A 20,184-nucleotide genomic window follows, 5' to 3' on the forward strand; every position below is an offset into this window, starting at 1 on the left:
TCACAGGCCTAAGAGCTTTCTATCTTGTTCCTTTGTTATTTCCAAGTGCATTGTTATCATCCGCATGGTCAGAGCTGAGTTCCAGCCAGTGGGAACCAGGGGGAAGGATGGACAAGGCTTGCCCATGTCTTGAGACCTAGGTGGAGAAGTGGAACATATCACATCCTTTCACATTCCATTGGGAACTGAGATACCTGGCTGTACCTAGCTGCAAGGATGCCTGGGAAATGTAGTCCCTGATGAAACTCAAATAACCTATGGGCAAAGGGGAGAATGGATTTTGATGGACACTGGGCAGCCTTTGATATATTCCTTTTGTATGTATTTAATGCATCTCTTTGTGTTAACATGAATGTACCCAGGTTATAAATGTTGGTTATTTTGCTTTTTCAGAAAGAAGACCTGGATCTGCCACACAGTGTCTATGGACAGTTCCAGAGTAATGAATCAGTGTGTCTTCAGAGAAATGGAAGAAAACAAGGAAAGGTAAAAGTATCTTTAAAAATTTAAATTAAAAAAAATTCTTACACGCAACAATTAAATGCAGTGCAGGACTTCTTTTAAGTCAGTGGAGGCCAACAAGAATTTGGAGATAGCAAAATTTCATGTGTCCCGTTTTCATACCTTGAGTTTCTGACACCAGAGGAAGGATACCTTTATCAAGTATGAGGGAATTTTTCTAAGATTTAGAAGGAAGAGTTGGTATATAGAACTCATGTGGTATAGCATTAAATATCTGATTCTATCATTCCAAGAAACTATGGGCTTATGCTCAGATGTGTTGTGTCTACATTTGTGGGTGGCCAGTCCCCCAAGAGGAGGTGAAGGCAGACCCTTAGCTCTCAGCAGCTACATCTTCTCTTGAAGTCATCATCTCTTCCTGTTCCTTCCACCTCCTCTTTTTTCTTCCTTAAAAATAAATGTATTAATTTAATTTAAATACCCAAGAAATGCGTAGCTACATTTTCCTGGTTAAAAATAAGAGTGAAATCCCCATTGATCCCCAAGTTTCATTCCCAGCACCCACCCACTCCTACCTTTCCCTGAAGTAACCGCTGTGACCTACTTTGTGAATTTCCTTCCAGGGCTTTTACTAGGAGTCTATATACATAGAAAAAAAAAGTCATTTTTTCCTTCCTTTCCTTTTTCTTTCTTTCTATTCTTTAAATACAGTCTGTCATACTATGCTTGCTGGTCTATTCTATAACCTTTTAATTTTATTTATTGTTTATTTAAATAATTTTTAAAAAACATTCTTTTATTTTAAATTCATTTATTTTATTTATTTATTTTTGGCTGTGTTGGGTCTTCATTGCTGCGCGCGGGCCCTCTCTAGTTGCGGCGAGTGGGGGCTACTCTTCGCTGCAGTGCGCAGGCTTCTCATTGCAGTGAGACACTTCTCTTGTTGTGGAGCATGGGTTCTAGGCACGTGGGCTTCAGCAGTTGTGGCATGTGGGCTCAGCAGCTGCAGCTCACGGACTCCAGAGCATAGGCTCAGCAGCTGTGGCACACAGGCCCATTTGCTCCACAGCATGTGGAATCTTCCAGACCAGGACTCAAACCCATGTCCCTGCATTTGCAGGCGACTCTCAACCACTGCGGTACCAGGGAAGCCCCTGTAACCTTTTTAAAACATTCAATAATATGTCTTTAAATGTTTTCAAGACAGTACATGTGAACCTACCTTGTTTTGTTGCAAAGTGAGTATTGTATCCATGGCATGAGACTCTCACTGTTTATCGAGCTGTTTTTCTGTTGGTGGTGGGTTCTATTTTTCTCCCTTACTGCAGTGCTTTGATGCACTTTCTGGTTTACGCCTTCAAGCACATTAGCAGATAGTTCTCTTAGGTAGATGGTTATCGAGGAGTGAAGTTGCTCGGCCATCCTTTGCATGCATTTAAGATCTTAATAAACACTGCCAAATCATTCTCTAAAGAGCACCAGTTATCAGCAGGATACCAGATTTCCTGTTCGCCCGCCTCCTGCTACACCTCAGCTCTTCATGCTTTTTAATTTTTGCCAGTCTGTTGAGTTAATAGCGGTATCTCTCCGTGGTTGTGATTTCCTACCCCTTCTCTTTACTCTGAGGAAGTTTGTCTTCTCAGGTCTCTCTGTTTCCCAACGGCCCTGGCGAGCCTCTGTCCTTACAGGGACCCAGTGATCATCCTGAGGCCCAGGGCATCTGGGCAGGCTGGGTCCTTCCCAAGAATGGGCACCTCTTTGTTTCTCTTCTGAAAAGTATCCAAGTCTGCTCTAACAGTAGCGTTCATCCCAGTATCACATGCTTCTCTCTGGATCCTGGAGTGGGTTGGGAGAGCCTTGGGTTGGATTTCCTGACTCATGATTTCATCCACCACCACCACCATCCTTGGCAGCAATCTGAGTATGTACTATGTGTCAGGCTCTGTGTGGATCACTTGGCTTACCCATCTCATTTAATTCTCACTGTGTTAAGGTAGGGAGATGTGTTGTTACCCCCATTATGTCCATTAGGTGACGTGAGGACAGAAATTCACTCAAAAGCAACCCAAGCAACAAAAGAAAACCAACAAATACTCTGTCTTACTGCAGAGCCCCACCTCCTACCCATTGATCTCACTTTGAGTGACAGACAGACCCATGCTTGCCAAGTGGCGAGTTCTCCTGTGGTCATAGCTTATGGACCACATGGAGCCATTAGGCCCATGTTCACGGTTGCCTTTACCACACTCACATGGCCTTCCCAGAGGAGAGTGTAGGAGTGGAGAGTGTGGTTTGGGTTTTGTTTTCTTCCAGCATATGAACACAGGCTCTTTCATTTCACCAGCCCCTCTATTCTGGTGTACAGTTGGGGGTGGTGGTCTTACCCGTATTCATCCGAAATACTTCTCTGGAAAGGGGTTTTTGTCATAGGGAGTAAATCTACTTTATTAGGATATATATGCCCACTGAGCTATGGCCGAAGAGGAAGTTCTTCTCACTCACCCCCATAGACCTGATCAGTCACCCTCTCTAAAACGTTTAATTTTAGACCCTGTTCTAAAAGCAGGCAGAGTGTAGTTTCAGAGGTCTCCCTGAGCCCCAGCCCCTGCCCCCCATTATGTTTCAGAGACATAAACGTGTAGAGCCAGCAGAGGTCCTAGGCTCACTGTCTGATTTCTTGCTTCCCCATCAGGACAGTGGAAAGCAGTCAGGCTTGGAGGGAGGAAATGATTGTCTAGGTTCACACAGAGCCAATCTGCGGTCTCAGGCCTCCGGGCTTTGGCTCTTTCCCCAACATCACAGCTACTTCTCGCATGATTATTAGGACACTGACCAGTACTTGTTCCAAAAATTGAGCTTATTACGCAGATAATGCCTTGAAGGAAACCAGCCCATCGATCATTCATTCACTGGGAGTTTATGAAATACTACTGTGTACACAAGAGACAGCAAGTTGAGTATGAGTTCTCAGGGAATTCAGGGTCTTGGCGGGGGCGTGGATGGGCTTTTGCACACGCAGTAAGCAGTGGTTAAGTAGAAAACTTTAATTCGTCGTTGGTCGATGGGGATAATAATAGTACCTCCTGCAATGGGTTGTTGGAGCATGTCCTGAGTTAATCATAGTAAAGCACCTGGTATTGAGTAAGCACCCAATTAAGGCAGCTGTTTTCATTTTTGTTTATTTTTAATCCCACATAGAGTGAGGAACCTCGGAATATTTCTCTGTCAGAAGATTGATAGGGCTAGATTTGTGTTTTAGAAATGATAATCTGGGACTTCCGTGGTGGTCCAGTGGTTAAGACTCCACGCTTCCAGTGTAGGTGGCATGGGTTCGATCCCTGCTCGGGGAACTAAAATACCATATGCCGCATGGCCAAAAGACAAAAGAGAAATGATAATCCATTGACATGATTTCTTATCCTATACGTAATTATCTTTTTAGTGTCTACCTTTCTTACTGGACTGTGAACTCTGTGGGGCCAGGTCTTGCCTGATTTGCTCACTGTTGTTTACCCAGTGCCTGGCACACAGTAGGTGCTCGCTAATATTTCTGGACTGATGAGTGTAGTGTTCAAGTAGCAATAAAGGGTGGACCCTGGATCCTTGAGGTGAGGTACTGTGACAAAGCCTGCCAGTGAGAAGGACCTAAGCTCGCCTGGAGCCAACCCCAGGTTCCCGAGGAGAGGGGCTCCCTGGGGGCCCTGCCCATAGACCTCACTCCCTTCTTTGGGAATGCAGTTTTGCTCCTGAGCTTTATGGACACTTTGTCTTTTAACCAAGTGACTTTGTTGTGGGAAGACCTAGTCCCACAGCACTCATTCACTGAGCAACCTTTACTTGCCACTTGTACTTCTGGGTGCTGACTCACAAGAATACAGGATTTTTAGAAGAGTAAGCCCCTGGGGAGGGCAGTTTTCTGCTGGCATTTGTGATGTTGGGCGGATAATATCACTCCTCAGTTTCCTCAGCTGTGCAGCAATGGTTTTAGGCAAGTGGAATTTATGATGTTTAAAGAGGAGAATTTTGAGGGGAGAAGCTCTTGCCCTTCTTGTAAATCCTTCCTCTAAATGGACTTGTGATAGTTCCTTGAAATGGTAGATGGTTAGGCCTCAGCCCATGCTGGAGAAATTGATTGATTGTTTGATTCATTCATTCATTCATCTGTGGGTCAGTCAGTCCGTGAACATCCTATCCTGTTCAAATAAGGGGTTACTCTTTCCTTGCAGGGCCTTTCACTCTCAGATTGTACAAATGAGTATCTCTTTTATGAAAATAAAGATCTTCTCTGGCTAGCTCATTTATTCCAGGGTATTTTGAGAACCTCGTTTGTGCTGGCTCCACTAGACTTTACTGACTTGGAAGGCAGGGCCTTGTCTGGTGCAGCGACACCCCGTGTCTGGCCCAGGGCCCTGCGCACAGTAGGCTCTCAACCCACGAGCAGCTTTAGTGGCCTGAACTGGCTAGAAAACAGAGTGATTTTTAGATGGCAGCATGAAGGGCTGTATCCAGAATTGAGATTTGCCCTGCACTGTGTTGTTTTCATGCTCCAGGGATAGACTGCCTCCAGAGCCCCCACCTTAGACTGGTTAGTTTCACTGCTTGTTGTTAGTTGCTCTCTTCTTGATCCACTTATCAGCTTCCATCTTGTCCCGGGAGCTGTTTTCCCTCACTGATTTTTTATGACCTCTTTGTTCACTGCCCCAAGGGCTGTGTGGGGCCTGCTCTGCTTCCTCCACCTCCAGAAGTTCAGCCTCTGACCTTGAGAAACTGGAAACCCAACAAAAGGGAGAGTAGCCTCTCCTGACCTGAGGCTCTAGCCTTTACTCTTAGACTCACCAGTCCTGTGACCTTGAGCAAGGCACTTCACCTCTCTAAGGTGTCTTCTTGGAGATTCCATCAGCATTTCCCATAGTCTGCTCCTCAGAACATGGTTTCCTCCAAACATTAATAGGCACTACAGGGAAAAAAAGTGGGGCCTGTTGCCAAACTTGTTTAGGCACTACTGGCTTAAGCTCAGTCAAATGTAGCCTTTCTCACAGGACCCAGCAGAGCCTGTAAAAGGTCAGTGTGCATGGAGGGGTCTCTCAAGAGAGGGAAGAGTGTGCAGCCCCCCCCCCCCCCCCATCCTCACATGGGGACATGCCAAACTGGGAGATCTTAAGTTTCCTCCCAATGCTGCAGTGATGTGCCTGGGACAGAGGGACATAGTAACCAAAGACACAGATGTTGGATTTTTAAATGGTTTAGCGTTTTTTGATAGGAGCTTTAAAATACTATTGTAAGCAAAAGATGGAAGAGGTCTTCCAATCCCTGTCACAAGCCTGCGGGTGAGTGAGTTGAGAACAAGTGGGAGGGTCAGGTATCTTTATAAAGGTGTTTTTTTTTTTTTTTTGCACGGTACTTGGGCCTCTCACTGTTGTGGCCTCTCCCGTTGCGGAGCACAGGCTCCGGATGCACAGGCTCAGCGGCCATGGCTCACGGGCCCAGCCGCTCCGCGGCATGTGGGATCTTCCCGACCAGGGCATGAACCCGTTTCCCCCGCATCGGCAGGCAGACTCTCAACCACTGCGCCACCAGGGAAGCCCCATAAAGGTTTTTATTCAGGCAGAAACTCTCTCGTGCAAAGAACACTGGGCTGCAAACTGAAAAACCACTGTGCAGATTCTGCTCTCACCTCTTCCTGGCTGTGTGACCCTTGGTGTGTCTCTTTTCTTTTCTCTCATCTCTCTCATTGGCTAAAAAGAATGGTCGGTTGATTGATGACTTTCCTTTTAATCCTAAAATTTTAGGTATATTGTTTAAAACAACTGTAAGCCCCCTGAGGGCAGATGTGGTCTGTGTCTCCTCATCGACTCCTCAGGACGGTGCCTGGGATAGCGTCCTCACTCACTAAACATTTGTTGCATAAATATGAAAACAAAATAGACTCCATGTTACATTCATTGGCATTACCCCAGAGACAGCTTATTATTAAATGATTGCTAAGGTAATTGAGTGAGTGCACATGATCTTCTTTGAGACACATGAAGACCCAGTGAGGGAGGTGATGTTATTTTACAGATGAGGAACTGACATTTTGGGAGGCAAAAGGCTGGGCTGTGGTCCTGTAGCAGGAATGGAAGAGCCAAGACCCAGACCCAGTCTCCTGAGCCTCAGTTTCTGCTTTGTTGTGTGTTTTTTTTTTTTTTTTCCACTAAACCAAGTCTTTATCTGTCCTTGGACTGGTCAGGGCATGAATTAGGACAGCGTCCTGGAAGATCTGCTGTGAAGCCACTGAAAAAGCTCTTCAGTTCTCCAGGGAGCCTGCCTAATCCTCTACATGGCAAATTATAATAATATCTGCCAATTCTGAGCACCTCCTAAGGGGCTTTTTATATACGTTGGCTCCAAATATCACAGCAACTGAGCAGAATACACAGTTTGCCTCCATTTTGCAGATGAAGGAACAGTTTTAAGGGCCTGCCCCAGTGTCACAGGTAATTGTTTGGACATCTGTGTCTTTGATGCTCTTAAGGGAGAAGGCCCCTGGCCTTCTAGCCATCTCCCCTACTTCTCTCATTGGGATCCTCATCTTACCTTGTCCCTGCAGGTGGGTGCTCCAAGCCCCTCTGCAGGATGGGCAGGAGCTGCTGTGGCTGCCCCAGGGGTGGGATGGCGCCTCAGCCAAGGAAATCCGTTGAAGTGCAGAGGGTGGGCGTTCTAGTCTCATTGGGAGCCCGTCATTGTGTTCCTAATTCCATACAGTCTCCTCATAGGGAGGCCCTAGTGACAGTAGGAACTGCCAGGAAGGTGTTAGGGGAAGTGGTGAAGATCCTGGCACAGTTGTTGGAAGTTTTCCTAGTCTTAGTTTGCCATCCATGAAGGTGAATAACAGTGGTACTTAGGTCATAAAGTTGATGCAGAGGTTCAGTGTGCTGCGAAGTCCCTCGCTTGTGGTCACCGGGCACCTGGCTAACACGCAGTGCATGGCCTTAGTCTGTTATCATCCTGTAAATCGTTTTCCCACCAACCACAGAACCAAGTAGGAGCCGTCAGAACACACGCCCTTTACTTTTCTATGACAATCCTTATGGTGATCACTTTGGAAAATTCGTTCAGCAGTTATTTGAGTACCTATCGTGTGCTCAGCACTCTGTCAGGTATGCTGAGGGATGCAGTCAGACCTGGACCTTTCTTCCAATCTAGAAGGGGAGATGAATGTATGTAATAGGAGACAAAGACGTGTTAAGGAAGGGCCTAGCAGGGTCTGACACAGTGTGCACCTGGAAAATGTTTAAAAACACTCAAGAGACTGCCCTGGTGGTCCAGTGGTTAAGACTCTGCACTCCCATTGCAGGGGGGCACAGGTTCAATCCCTGGTCGGGGAACTAAGATCCTGCATGCCGCATGGCGCAGCCCCCTCCCCCCCCCAAAAAAAAACCCCCACTCAAACTGGAGGAGATTCAGATGGGCACGGGACTTGAGGTGGTACCAGGAAACACAGTGCATGCGTCTGGCAGGGGAAGCTCACCCAGCCCCCACCCTGCGGAGGGATGGTGGCACGTGAAAGGCGGCACCCGTCTTGATGCTGAGTCCTTGCTGGGTGGAGACCATGTGCGTCAATCTCCCTCCTGGGAATCTGATAGACAATTCTTGCCAGGCAAGAGCGTGGCACATTCCCAGGAGGAAACTCTACCTTTTCGACTCTGAGGGCCAAGAATCAGGCCTGGAGAGCTGTGTGAGGCTGGGGGTGTGGGCACGCGAACCCACGAGGGTTGAAGCACTCACTGGGGCCACAGAGGTAAAGAATTATCAAGATGCATTTATGGAGCGCTGGTTTTGTGTGGGTGGAGAGAGTCTTGAGACTTTGTTCTTTAGGTGGGAGAAGAGCATGGGAACTTAGGTTAAGGCTTTCCCTGTGATCATTGCTTGGACTTGGGCTGCATGTGGCTTTTGTCCCACCCCTGTGCAGTGTTGTGTGTGCTGTGTGCAGCCCAAGCAGGAACCACCATCTTCTTTAAGGATGGGGGTTGATTGAGGGCCTGCTGTATACCAGGCACTGTACTGGGCTCAGGGTTAGATCTGTGACTGGTCATCTTGCCAGTAAGGAAACTGCCCAGGGAGGTGATGTACGTGGAGTTTACACAGTGAGTTAGTAGCAGAGGTGGAATTAGAACCCGGATGTCCTGTAGCCATGAATGATGGCAATTCATTGGGCAGGGTCAACACCCAGCTATGTTTTGGCAGCTTGTCCTCATGGTTAGGACTGAGGATTTTGTTTTATCTGTAAATTTGAAAAAGTGAGAAAAGTTTTCACTATTTCCCTGATTTCCCTCCTTGCTTTACTTACTGTCCCCTTATCCCCAGGTCACTGTAGTCCTTTCTCATTCCTTTGGCACCTACCATACTCTTAAGATGTTTCCAAGGCAACTCATTTTCTCACCTTCCCCCCACCCCATTTTGCTACTGTTTTAGTTTTGGTGGTTTGTGGGGTTTTGCCAAGTTTTAGTTTTCCATATTGTTGTAATCGTAGTAGCTTTATGATAGTTCTTGTAAAATGACTGACACTTGTTGTGTCAGTCATTTTTTCGTTACGTGGTCTTCATATGCATTCTTTTTAAAGGGCTGTATAATATCTCGTTTATTTAACAAATATTTATTGAGTGGCGGCTGTGTGCCTGGCCATGTACTACAAATGAATGGGCAGGAACTTGACGCAGCCCCTGTCTGCCTGGAGGTTCTAATTAGTAGGAAAGTCAGCCGTTAACCTCACAATCACTTGGACAGACTGTTCCATTATGTTACAGTGATGGAGTTGTGGGTAAGTTTTAATAACCTGTTCTCCACTTCCCAAAGCAAATAAAGGGGAATTTCACCTCTCCAGTGACATCTGGGAACACTTCCCTGGGGGAAGGATGAGCATTCCAGGCGGAGGTCACACTTTTCCTGTTGTGGAAAGTGAAAAAAAAAAAGTATTATAAAACTACTGGTCATGCAAAAAGGATATTGTGCTTATGGATAGTAGGCTTATTTTAGGTTCTGAAACAATCAAAGTTCAAATCACTTGTTAAAGACCTAATAACTCCTTTCTTTGTGTTCTTTATTTTATCATTATAATCTTTTCAAGGGAACTAAGTTTTACCTTGTATTTTTCTTTTTAAAAAAATATTTTAGGGCTTCCCTGGTGGCGCAGTGGTTGAGAGTCCGCCTGCCGATGCAGGGGACGCGGGTTCGTGCCCCGGTCCGGGAGGGTCCCACATGCCGCGGAGCGGCTGGGCCCGTGAGCCATGGCCGCTGAGCCTGCGCGTCCGGAGCCTGTGCCCCGCAAGGGGAGAGGCCGCAGCGGTGAGAGGCCCGCGTACCGCAAAAAAAAAAAAAAAATTTTATATTTACTGACATGTTTACCATTTTCAGCATTTATTTCTTTTCTTTTCTTTTTTTTGGCCATGAGGCATGGCATGTGGGATCTTAGTTCCCCAACCAGGGATCGAACTTGTGCCCCTGCGCTGGAAGTGTGGAGTCCTAACCACAGGACAGCCAGGGAATTCCCCTACCTTGTATTAATATTTTTCTACCCAAATGTATATTTGGAAAATTTGTAACTCTACAGAAAAGTTAACAGATTTTTTTTTCCTTCACCTAGATTTTATTTGAACACTTTGCCTCACTACTCTCTGTGTGTCTCTGTGTGTGTGTGTGTGTGTGTGTGTGTGTGTGTGTGTGTGTGTGTGTATGTATGTGTACGTAGATATACTTTCTTTTCCTGAACCATTCGGAAACCCATTGCAGACAGCCTGACACTTTACCTCTAAATAACTTGGCCTGTAACTCCTAAAAATAGGTGCAGTCACCTTCATATTCACCTACTGTTACCCACCTCTGCAAATTAACAATAATTTTGTAATGTCTTTTTTTAGTAATGTCATTTATTCTCTTTATTTCACATTTTACACATATATGTAAATTCATTCCAGTGGTAGGGCTTAGTACATGATTCTAAAATAAGCAAGTGAAAATGTTCCCAGTGGCGAGGGGGCAAGTCACACAATAGCTTTAAAAATTCTATCATGAGGTTACATTAACATTGTAAACAAGAAAATAAATCCTGTTTGAAATACTAACTTGAAAACTAAGGAAGCATATAAATTCCAGTAAGTGAAATCTATTCATGGGTGTTTACAAATGGCAACAAATCCAAAGGCCAAAAATACTTCACAAATGCCTCTAATGAAGTGAGCAGAAACTCAAGACAGATTACCTGTTTCCCATCTTTTGTTCATGTGGTTTTTGTCCTATATGCAAATGCGAGTATAGGATGTCCTTGTCCTTTCAGTGGAAAGGGTAGTGCTGTCCATCACGAGGTACAAATAACCCTACCTAGGCAACCTTTCACCTCCAGGAGAGCCTGAACACCTCAGCCCTCCCTTGGCACCATGTCCTAAAGAGACATTGGCTTAGCAGCTAGACTTGAGAAATATTTTTAACTTGGTATACTTTCTTCAAGGAGGTTCATATTCAGAAGCCTTGTACACAGAACCATTTTAGGATTGAGGGAAGAGGTGGGAGAAGATTTAGGGAACACAAGTCAGATGTCAGTATTATCACTCTCTTGTCCTTCCAAGGCATCTCTTTTTTCCTTTATCTGTATTCAGTATTAATTTTACTTCCTTGATTCCTCTAGGCCCCATTCATTTAGTATAGACCTATAATATCTTTTAATATCCAGTCCATATTCAAATTTCTTAGTTGTTCCAAAACACTTTTTTTTTTTTGGCTGCGTTGGGTCTTTGTTGTTGCGTGCAGGCTTTGTCTAGTTGAGGTGAGCAGGGGCTACTCTTCATTGCGGTGCGCGAGCTTCTCATTGTGGTGGCTTCTCTTGTTGCGGAACACGGGCTCTAGACACGTGGGCTTCAGTAGTTGCGGCACACGGGCTCAGTAGTTGTGGCAGGCGGGTCCTAGAGCGCAGGCTCAGTAGTTGTGGTGCACATGCTTAGTTGCTCTTCGGCATGTGGGATCTTCCCGGAGCAGGGATCAAACCTGTGTCCCCTGCATTGGCAGGTGGATTCTTAACCACTGCGCCCCCAGGGAAGTCCTCCAAAACACTTTTTACAGCTCATTCCATTTCTCCCTCCTTCCTGCCCCACATCCAGGGAGCGTTCCTGGCTGAAGCATTGCATTTGGTTTGTATGTCCCTTTACTCCCCTTCGATCCAAAACAGGGCCTTCTCTTGTATTTATCCTCCATGACATTGGCACTTTTAAAAGTAAGATCCATTTTCTGGATTTGTCTGATTGTCTTCTTGTGGTGCCGTCTACTGTATTCCTCCGTCCCTTCCCTTCCATGAATGTCAAGTGAAGCACAGTGGCTAGAGTAGGTCCAGGAACAACATGTGCAGTGACAGGGTCTCATTGGTGACATTGTTACTCCCCAAGGTCAGGATGACCCATGGCTGGTTGTGCTGGGTTGACACTTGGTTAAGACCACAGCTTGCATTGTGTTTTGGTTTAGATCTGATAGAGATAATAATAATTATATTGATCATAATTCTAACAATTACCTTTCTAATAAAAAAAACTCTCACTCTAGACATAGGACAAAAATCTAAAAAATAATGAATGTATGTATAACTGAATCACTTTGCTGTATACCTGAAACTAACACAACATTGTAAATCAACTATACTCCAATAAAAGTAAAATATTTAAAAAAGCAGTTGCAGATTATTCCACTATACTATTTTATAACTTATTTTATTTAAAAAATCTATTGTTAGTGTTTAATTGCTTATATTTTTATATTATAAACAACACTGACAAATATTGTTACATAAACTAATTTGCACATTAAAAAAATAAATAAACACAGGACAGATTTTTTTGTTTTTTAATTACAAAAACAGTCATATATAAGTACAACTCCTTTTGTTTATTTGTTTAAAACTTTCAAATAAGATTGAATCTGCTTGATATGGACCTTACAGTTGTGGTAACTAAGGGAGACATTTCAGAGAAAGTCTCTGCACTTTAAAAAAAAAAATCTCTTCCTCTTTTTTTTTTTAAATTTGAAGTATTGTTGATTTACAATATTGTGTTAGGTTATTTTCTTTTTTTTTTCACACACACACACTGTATTTTATTTTTACAAGAGATAAATAAACTGACACCAGACATTGTAAATGGATGACCACAACAAAAGCAACAATGATTGTAGTTACCAAACACGAAACACACTCATACTGTGTCATAATATTGACATTCAGTCCAGTAATCCTCCACTGTAACAGCTCCTTTACTTTGCAGTGAAAATTGATTTGTATATTTTTTGCCTCTGAGTCCTTGTGGGATTTTTTTTTTTTTATCCAAACAGAAATTCACAAAAATTATAATCATCCTCATCAGTTCACTCAGTCCCATGTAGTAAATTTTTTTATCTTGATCTTTTGTTAGCACTTTTATGAATTCATCAGTTTTAGAGTTATGAAAAAGGTTATTTTCTGTTATAGGTTTTTACAAGATACTGAATATAGTTCCCTGTGTTATACAGTAAATGCTTGTTGCTTATGTATTTAATGTATACTTGTTTGTATCTCTTAATCCCATACCTCTAATTTGTCCCTCCTCACCCCCTCCCTTTCCCTTTTGTTAACCATAAGTTTGTTTTCTAGGTCTGTGAGTCTGTTTCTGTTTTGTATGTAGATTCATTTGTATTATTTATCATTTATTATTTTATTTTATTATTATTATTTTTTTCTTGGCCACACCACATGGCTTGTGGGATCTTTAGTTCCTGACCAGGGATCAAACCCCGGGCCTCAGCTGTGAAAGTGTAGAGTCCTAACCACTGGACTGCCAGGGAATTCCCCATTTGTATTATTTTTTTAGATTCCACATATAAGTGATATTATATGATATTTGTCTTTCTCTGTCTGACTCACTTCACTTAGTATGATAATCTCTAGGTCCATCCATGTTGCTGCAAATGGCAATATTTTATTCTTTCTTATGGCTGAATAGTAGTCCGCTGTACATATATACCACATCTTCTTAAACCAGTTGTCTGTTCATGGACACTTAGGTTGCTTCCATGTCTTGGCTATTGTAAATAGTGCTGCTGTGAACATTGGGGTGCATGTATCTTTTCAAATTAGTTATCATCTTTTCTGGATATATGCCTGGGAGTGGGACTGCTGGATCATATGGTAGCTCTTTTTTTAGGTTTTTAAGGAACCTTCAAACTGTTTTCCACACTGGCCACACCAATTTACATTCCCACCAACAGTGTAGTAGGGTTACCTTTTCTCTACACCCTCTCCAGCATTTATTATTTGTAGACTTTTCGATAATAGCCATTCTGACTGGTGTGAGATGATACCTCATTGTGGTTTTGATTTTCATTTTTCTAATAATTAGGAGTGTTGAGCATTTTTTTTCTTGTTCCTGTTGGCCATCTGTATATCTTCTTTGGAGAAATGTCTATTCAGGTCTTCTGACCATTTTTTGATTGGGTTGTTTGTCTTTCTTATATTGAGTTTTATGAGCTGTTTGTATATTTTGGAGATTAACTCCTCATTGGTCAGATTGTTTGCAAATATTATTCCATAGGTTGTCTTTTTCTTTTGTCGATAGTTTCCTTTGCTGTGCAAAAGCTTTTAAGTTTGTTTAGGCCCCATTTGTTTGTTTTTGCTTTTATTTCTTTTGCCTTGGGAGATTGATCTAAGAAACATTGCTCAATTTACGTCTGAGAAGGTTTTAAGTAACTGTGTTCTCTTCTAGGAGTTTCACAGTGTCAAGTCTTATGCTTAAGTATTTAAACAATTTTGAATTTATTTTTGTGTATGGTGTGAGAGTGTATTTTAACTTCACTGATTTACATGCGGCTGTCCAGCTTTCCCAACACCACTTGCTGAAGAGACTGTCTTTTCTCCATTGTATATTCTTGCCTCCTTTGTTGTAGATTAATTGACCGTAGGTGTGTGGGTTTATTTCTGGGCTCTCTATTCTGTATCATTGATCCATATGTCTGTTTTTGAATCATAACATACTTTTTTGATTACTGTAGCTTTGTAGTATTATCTGAAGTCTGGGAGGGTTATGCTTCCAGCTTTGTTCTTTTTCCTCAGGATTGCTTTGGCAATTCTGGGTCTTTTGTGGCTCCATATAAATTTTGGGATTATTTATTCTAGTTCTTTGGGAAAAAGTCATTGGTATTTTGATAGGGATCACATTAAATCTGTAAATTGCTTTGGGTAGTATGGCCATTTTAGCAATATTAATTCTTCCAATCCAAGAGTGTGTCTCCCTCTTTTTTAATAGACCCAGGTCAAGTTTGGGTAGAGTGTGGCTGATGTAGCTGGCTCCAATACTTATTTTATAACATTCAGGCAGAAAGCAAGACCTCCTCAAGGTTAAAATGTCATGGTGGGAGGGGAGTTTTGGAGAGTAACAGATTCCACAAGTGTTTTGTGTGTGTGTGTGTGTGTGTGTGTGTGTGTGTGTGTGTGTGTGTGCATGCCAGTGTGAATACATCCATATGTGTTCTGTTGTCTCAAGGGAGTATGAATGGCGAGTCAAGGTGCCAGAAGTGGTGTCAGATGTGACACAGAGAGATGAACCCTGTGCCAGTTTGGAGAAGGCATGAAGGTAAAGAAGGCATGATTTAAATTAAAGTCAAGGAAATCTACCTCGAGCACCTGCTTGGTACCAGGCATTGTGCCAAGTGTTGTGAATGATACGAGCTGCCTCTTGTGAGCCTTATAGTCCAGAAGGAACAGACTTAAACACACCATTTCCAGGGTTGTAAGATTGGGGTGGACCCAACATTTCCCAGGGGAGGTAACAGTCAGAAAATGGAAGCTTACATGAGGGGTAGTCAGGTAAAGAGTGATCCATGTGGAAGGAACAGCATGTGCGAAGGCCCTGAGGCCAGAAAGAATGTGGCATGCTGTAAGAAGAGACAGCTGCTCAGTGTGACTGGATGGTGGAATATGACAGAAGACTGGTTGGCGTCTGGGCTGGGAAGACTGGATCTTGGGAGCTTTAGTAATAAAGAGCTTTGATTGTCCTAAGGCCCCAGGAGGCCACTGAAGCATTTTAAGTAGAGGAATGACATGATCAAATTTATATTTTTAGAAAAGACCTCTGGCTGGAGTGGGAAAAAAATTTGGATGGAGGCTAAACTTGGGGCTGAGAGACCAGCTTAGGGGTATTGTAGCCATCTAGGAGAGAGGTGATGAAGAGAATAAATACCTGTTGAGGATGAGTGGGTAGGAAGATGGCTTGGATATCAACGAGGAAGGTAGAAAGAAATTTAAAATATTCAGGCAGCAGTGTTGGGATTGGATCTTAGGACTGAAAGAATCCATCTTTCCATCCATCCATCTATCCATAAAACCACAATTTTTTATTGAACCTCTTCTGTGTGTCTGGGAAGGGGGTGTTAGGGGTGGGGGATACAGCAGTGAGTGAAGCAGACATGGTGATCCCTGCCCTGATGGCGTTTACCTTCTGGAGAGAGACAGACTGTAAACAAGACAAATGTATGAAGCAACGTTAGCTGATGATGTGTGCTATGAAGAAAAATAAAGTTGAATAAAGGGATAGACAGTGAGATGTGGAATTTTAGACAGGGTAACTGGGAGGGATTTTTTAAAGAGTGTACCATTTTAGCACAGACCTGAATGTTGAGAGAGCAAACCTTGCAGCCTTCTTAGGGAAACGGAAACTCTTGGCAGGCAGAAGGGACAGCACATGCAAAGGCTCAGGGGCAGGATAGGGGCTTAGCCTGTGTAAGGAACAGCATGCAGGTCAGTACAAATAAACGTGTGTTGATTGGTCTGGTCAGCCCTGTTACTAAGGGGTCACATCTTGGAGAATGGGTCTCCTTTCTCTGTGCTGGCAAAGGGAGGGACCTACTGGGTTTGCCTAGGTGACTGGGGAGTGGGCAGTCTCAGGAGATGGGTTTCCGGTCACTGGAGATTGTTGAGCCAAGGCAAGATAAGCATCTTTTTGACAAGGTCTCTGTTGGGTTAGAGCTGTGCTGTGTGTTTCAAGTATTCCACCAAAATCCACACAGGCAGAAAAGAAGGCATATGACAGGGCAGAAGGAGGAATCTGTGTTAGAATAATCATTTATGTTGTCCAGACCACCATCATATTTTCATGTTTTCTTTTTTTTTCAGATATAGGAAAACAATTGATTAATAACATCTTTTATTAATGTTGACTAACATTATGAAATTTTCCTACTGGTTCTAATAGTTTTTCAGATCTTATTTTATTTATTGTTGTTTTTTGTTGTTGTTATTGGGAGGAATTTTTCCAGACATGTAATCACATTATCTGCAACTTAATAAAATTTTGCTTCCTCTTCCTTTCAAATTGGTAATTTTTTTGTTTGTCTAATTAGATTAGCAAATGCTTCCTGAATAATGTTAAACTGTGGTGAACTCTCAGGTCATTCTTACCTGATACTGACTTCAGTGGTAGTGCTCTAACCCTTCCCCCAAAACATAATGCTGGCTTTCTGTTTGACCTATGGATCTCTTAGGAAAATTTCCCTCTATTCCTATTTTGTTAAGAGTTTTTTTTTAAAAGTCAGGAATAAATGTTGAAATTTCATAAGATTGGCATTTAAGAAGACATATTTTTTTTCTTTTGACTCTGTTAATGAGATGAGTAATATTGATTGATTTCCTAAAATTGACCAATCTTTGCATTCCTAGTGTGAACCATGTGGTTGTGATCTGTTTCTTTTAATTAAAAAGCATTTTAAGTTATTTAGCATCATTTAAAATAATGCTCCATGAAGATGCAGTTGGTTTATCTTGTGGCTTAGAGTAATGCTGTCAGGATAGCTTTACTTCAGTTTGAGAAGTTGGAGCTAGAGTGATGAACAAATCATTCATTGGCCAGCATACCACTGTCGAATGCTTGATGTGTGCAAAACACTGCTGGATGGCCTCCAGTGCCTTCTTGTAACTTGGAGATCTTGTGATTCTATGCAGTGTTTCCATTAGTCAGGATTTGTTGTCATTGCAAGTTACAGAAACACAATTCAGTCTGGAATAAACAGCATAGGGAATGTAATGGCTCACGTAAATGGAAGGCCCAAGAGTAGATAGCTTCAGGCATGGCTGGACCCAGGGGCTCAGTGTTATTAGGTCTTTGTCTCATTCTTTTCTTCTCTTGGCTTTACTTTTTTCTATATTGGCCTCATTCCCAGGAAGGCTTCCTCCACATGGTACCTCCCAGAAGCTCCAGGCTGACATTCTCCCACAGCTCTGGAGCGAGAGTTTATCATTGCCACTTGTTCTAACAGGACTTTCCAAACAGACTAATATTTGTTCAGCTTATCCATGCTCTCTTCTGGAACGTGAAGGTGGGGAGATAGGGTCAGCCTCACCTGGACCTATGGACTGAGAGTGGAGAGGGGTGGTTCCCCAATGGGAAGGCCAAGTGCTGTTTCCCATGGGCAGGGAATTAGATGCCAGGTAGCGGAAACACCTAATGTTCATGACATCTGGGCCAGTGATGCCCCTTCTTCTGTGGTCCTCACTATCCTTTTTCACAGGTGAGAAGGGAGGCTGCCAGGCGCCAGGATTTCTCACCTGACCTGAGGACCCACCAAGTCAGTGTCTGAATCAGGATTCTAAGTTCCTACCTGAAGTTCTAGGCCTTACTTGCTGCACTGAATTATGCATAGAAATAGGAGTGGAGAGTCAAAGCGTTAGCTGGGCACCTTGCAGTTTGGTTGTTAAATAAAGGATTTCCCTGGACTCATCCTCACCCCCAACCCCCAGCCCAACACGATGGCCATCTTGATGATTCTGTATTGTCCCCTTTTCATAATGAACTTAGGAGGTATACACTTTAAAGGGGTATCTTTAATAGGATGTGAAATATTTTATGTGGAACATTTATAGTAGCAAAGTTTTAATTTGGCAAAATCTTGCCTGGTCTGATTTGTCATCTTATAACCTTTATTGAGATATAAATATATATGGTGTGTGTGCCAACTTATGGGCAAAGCTCAGTGAGTTTCTACATATGTTTACACGGTTTGAGGTACAGAACTTGTTCAAACTCCTCACTGTTCCCACCCCAGCTTCTTCCTGGCCCCCACGTCCTTCCCTCCTTTCCCCTCCTTCCCCAGAAGAACTGTGGCTTCCTCGCCATTGCCTGGCCTCAGGCTGCACCTTAGAACTCTCTCCTCGGTGCACATACCTGAGTCCAGGGACAAAGTTAGAAACCTGCTCCTGGAGACTTGTGCTAGGAGCAGGGAAGTTACCAACCATGGAGGGGAAACAGCTGCCTGTAGAGCTCTCCTTGCCACAGATGACCACACGCCCATTGTCTAATCCTGGTGCTGGCAGGGCCCCTTGCTGTCCTGCTCTTCCTTCACAGATGAGGAAACTGAGGCCCTGAGAAAGAAGGGATTTGCTGAAGGTCATGGGTTGTGCAGGTTGGAGGTCAGGTGGATGGTCCGTGGTTCTAGTCCAGCTGCCCACTGCCGTCCCTCCCATTCAGTGAATCCAGGTGGCATAATTGTTGAAGTTGGTCTTGATTTTTTTTCTGGAAAATCTTGAAACTCTGTGAGGGATGGCATATGTAGTAGAAAGAATGTAGGCACTGGAGTCTGACATTTCTGGATTCAGATTCCTGCTCTGTGTTATGACTCTGGACAAGGATGTAACCTCCCTGAACCTCAGTGTCTTTATCTGTAAATGGGATAATATTAATTCCAACCTCACAGGGTGGTTGTAAGGATTAAATGAGATGTAACTCATGCTCAGCACGTGGTCTGGCACAGGCTGTTTTTATATCTGAAAAGCCAGGTTATAGCATTTTGGGGAGGAGGGTGAGAAGTGACATAAAAGTGAGCTGAAAAAAATCACAGCCTCCTCCCAAATGTGAACACTTTAGCATAACTTTAATTTTACAATTCTAAATTAGTTTAGTAATTAATGATAGCATGGTATTTAAGAACACAAGCTCTGGAGATGGACTGCCTTGGTTCACATCCTGACTGTTCAACTGTGTAACCTTGGGTAGATTATTTAACCTCTCTGTGCTGGAGTTTCCTTGAATGTAAAATGAGGCTAATAATAGGCCCTACCTTCTAGGGTAGTTTGTTCATTATTTATTTATTGGGCTGCGTTGCATCTTCGTTGCTGCACGTGGGCTTTCTCTAGTTGTGGTGAGCGAGGGCTCCTCTTCATTACGGTGCACGGGCTTCTTATTGCGGTGGCTTCTCTTGTTGCAGAGCATGGGCTCTAGGCACACGGGCTTCAGTAGTTGCAGCACACGGGCTTCAGTAGTCGTGGCTCGCGGGCTCAGCAGTTGTGGCGCATGGGCTTTGTTGCTCTGCAGCATGTGGGATCTTCCCGGACCAGGGCTTGAACCTGTGTCCCCAACATTGGCAGGCGGATTCTTAACCACTGTGCCACCAGGGAAGTCTCCTAGGGTAGTTCTGAGGATTAAGTGAGGTAATGTGTATAACACACTTCCTTAGCCCAGTGCCTTAGCTGATGTATAATAAATGTGGCTTATTATTGCCAACAAATTGACCTATATTTCTCTGTGCCTTTTAAACATCTTGATGGAGGTTTGCCTTGATTTTTCACAGTCTGTACTCTCTTCATCCTGGTGCTTCAGTGAAAGTTGTCTCCCATGCCTGTTTCCCTCACATTTGTGTTGGTGACTGAATTTGGGAAGAGAAAACTGACTATTTAGGCAGCAACATCCT

General features: G+C 43.5%; 1 protein-coding gene across 10 annotated transcripts in view; it reads left to right on the forward strand.

Moving 5' to 3' along the window:
• ARHGEF3 (Rho guanine nucleotide exchange factor 3) overlaps positions 1 to 20,184 on the forward strand; it is a 316,825-nt gene that overhangs the window by 45,567 nt on the left and 251,074 nt on the right. For all 10 annotated transcript variants that reach the window (XM_067043854.1, XM_067043858.1, XM_067043855.1 and 7 more), the window contains exon 2: positions 394 to 486. In XM_067043854.1, coding sequence (XP_066899955.1) covers positions 425 to 486 — 62 coding nt within the window. In that variant the 5' untranslated portion in view covers positions 394 to 424. The remainder of the gene's footprint in view (positions 1 to 393; positions 487 to 20,184) is intronic.

Source organism: Kogia breviceps, chromosome 10, assembly GCF_026419965.1.
Source record: "Kogia breviceps isolate mKogBre1 chromosome 10, mKogBre1 haplotype 1, whole genome shotgun sequence".
Lineage (NCBI taxonomy): Eukaryota > Metazoa > Chordata > Mammalia > Artiodactyla > Physeteridae > Kogia > Kogia breviceps.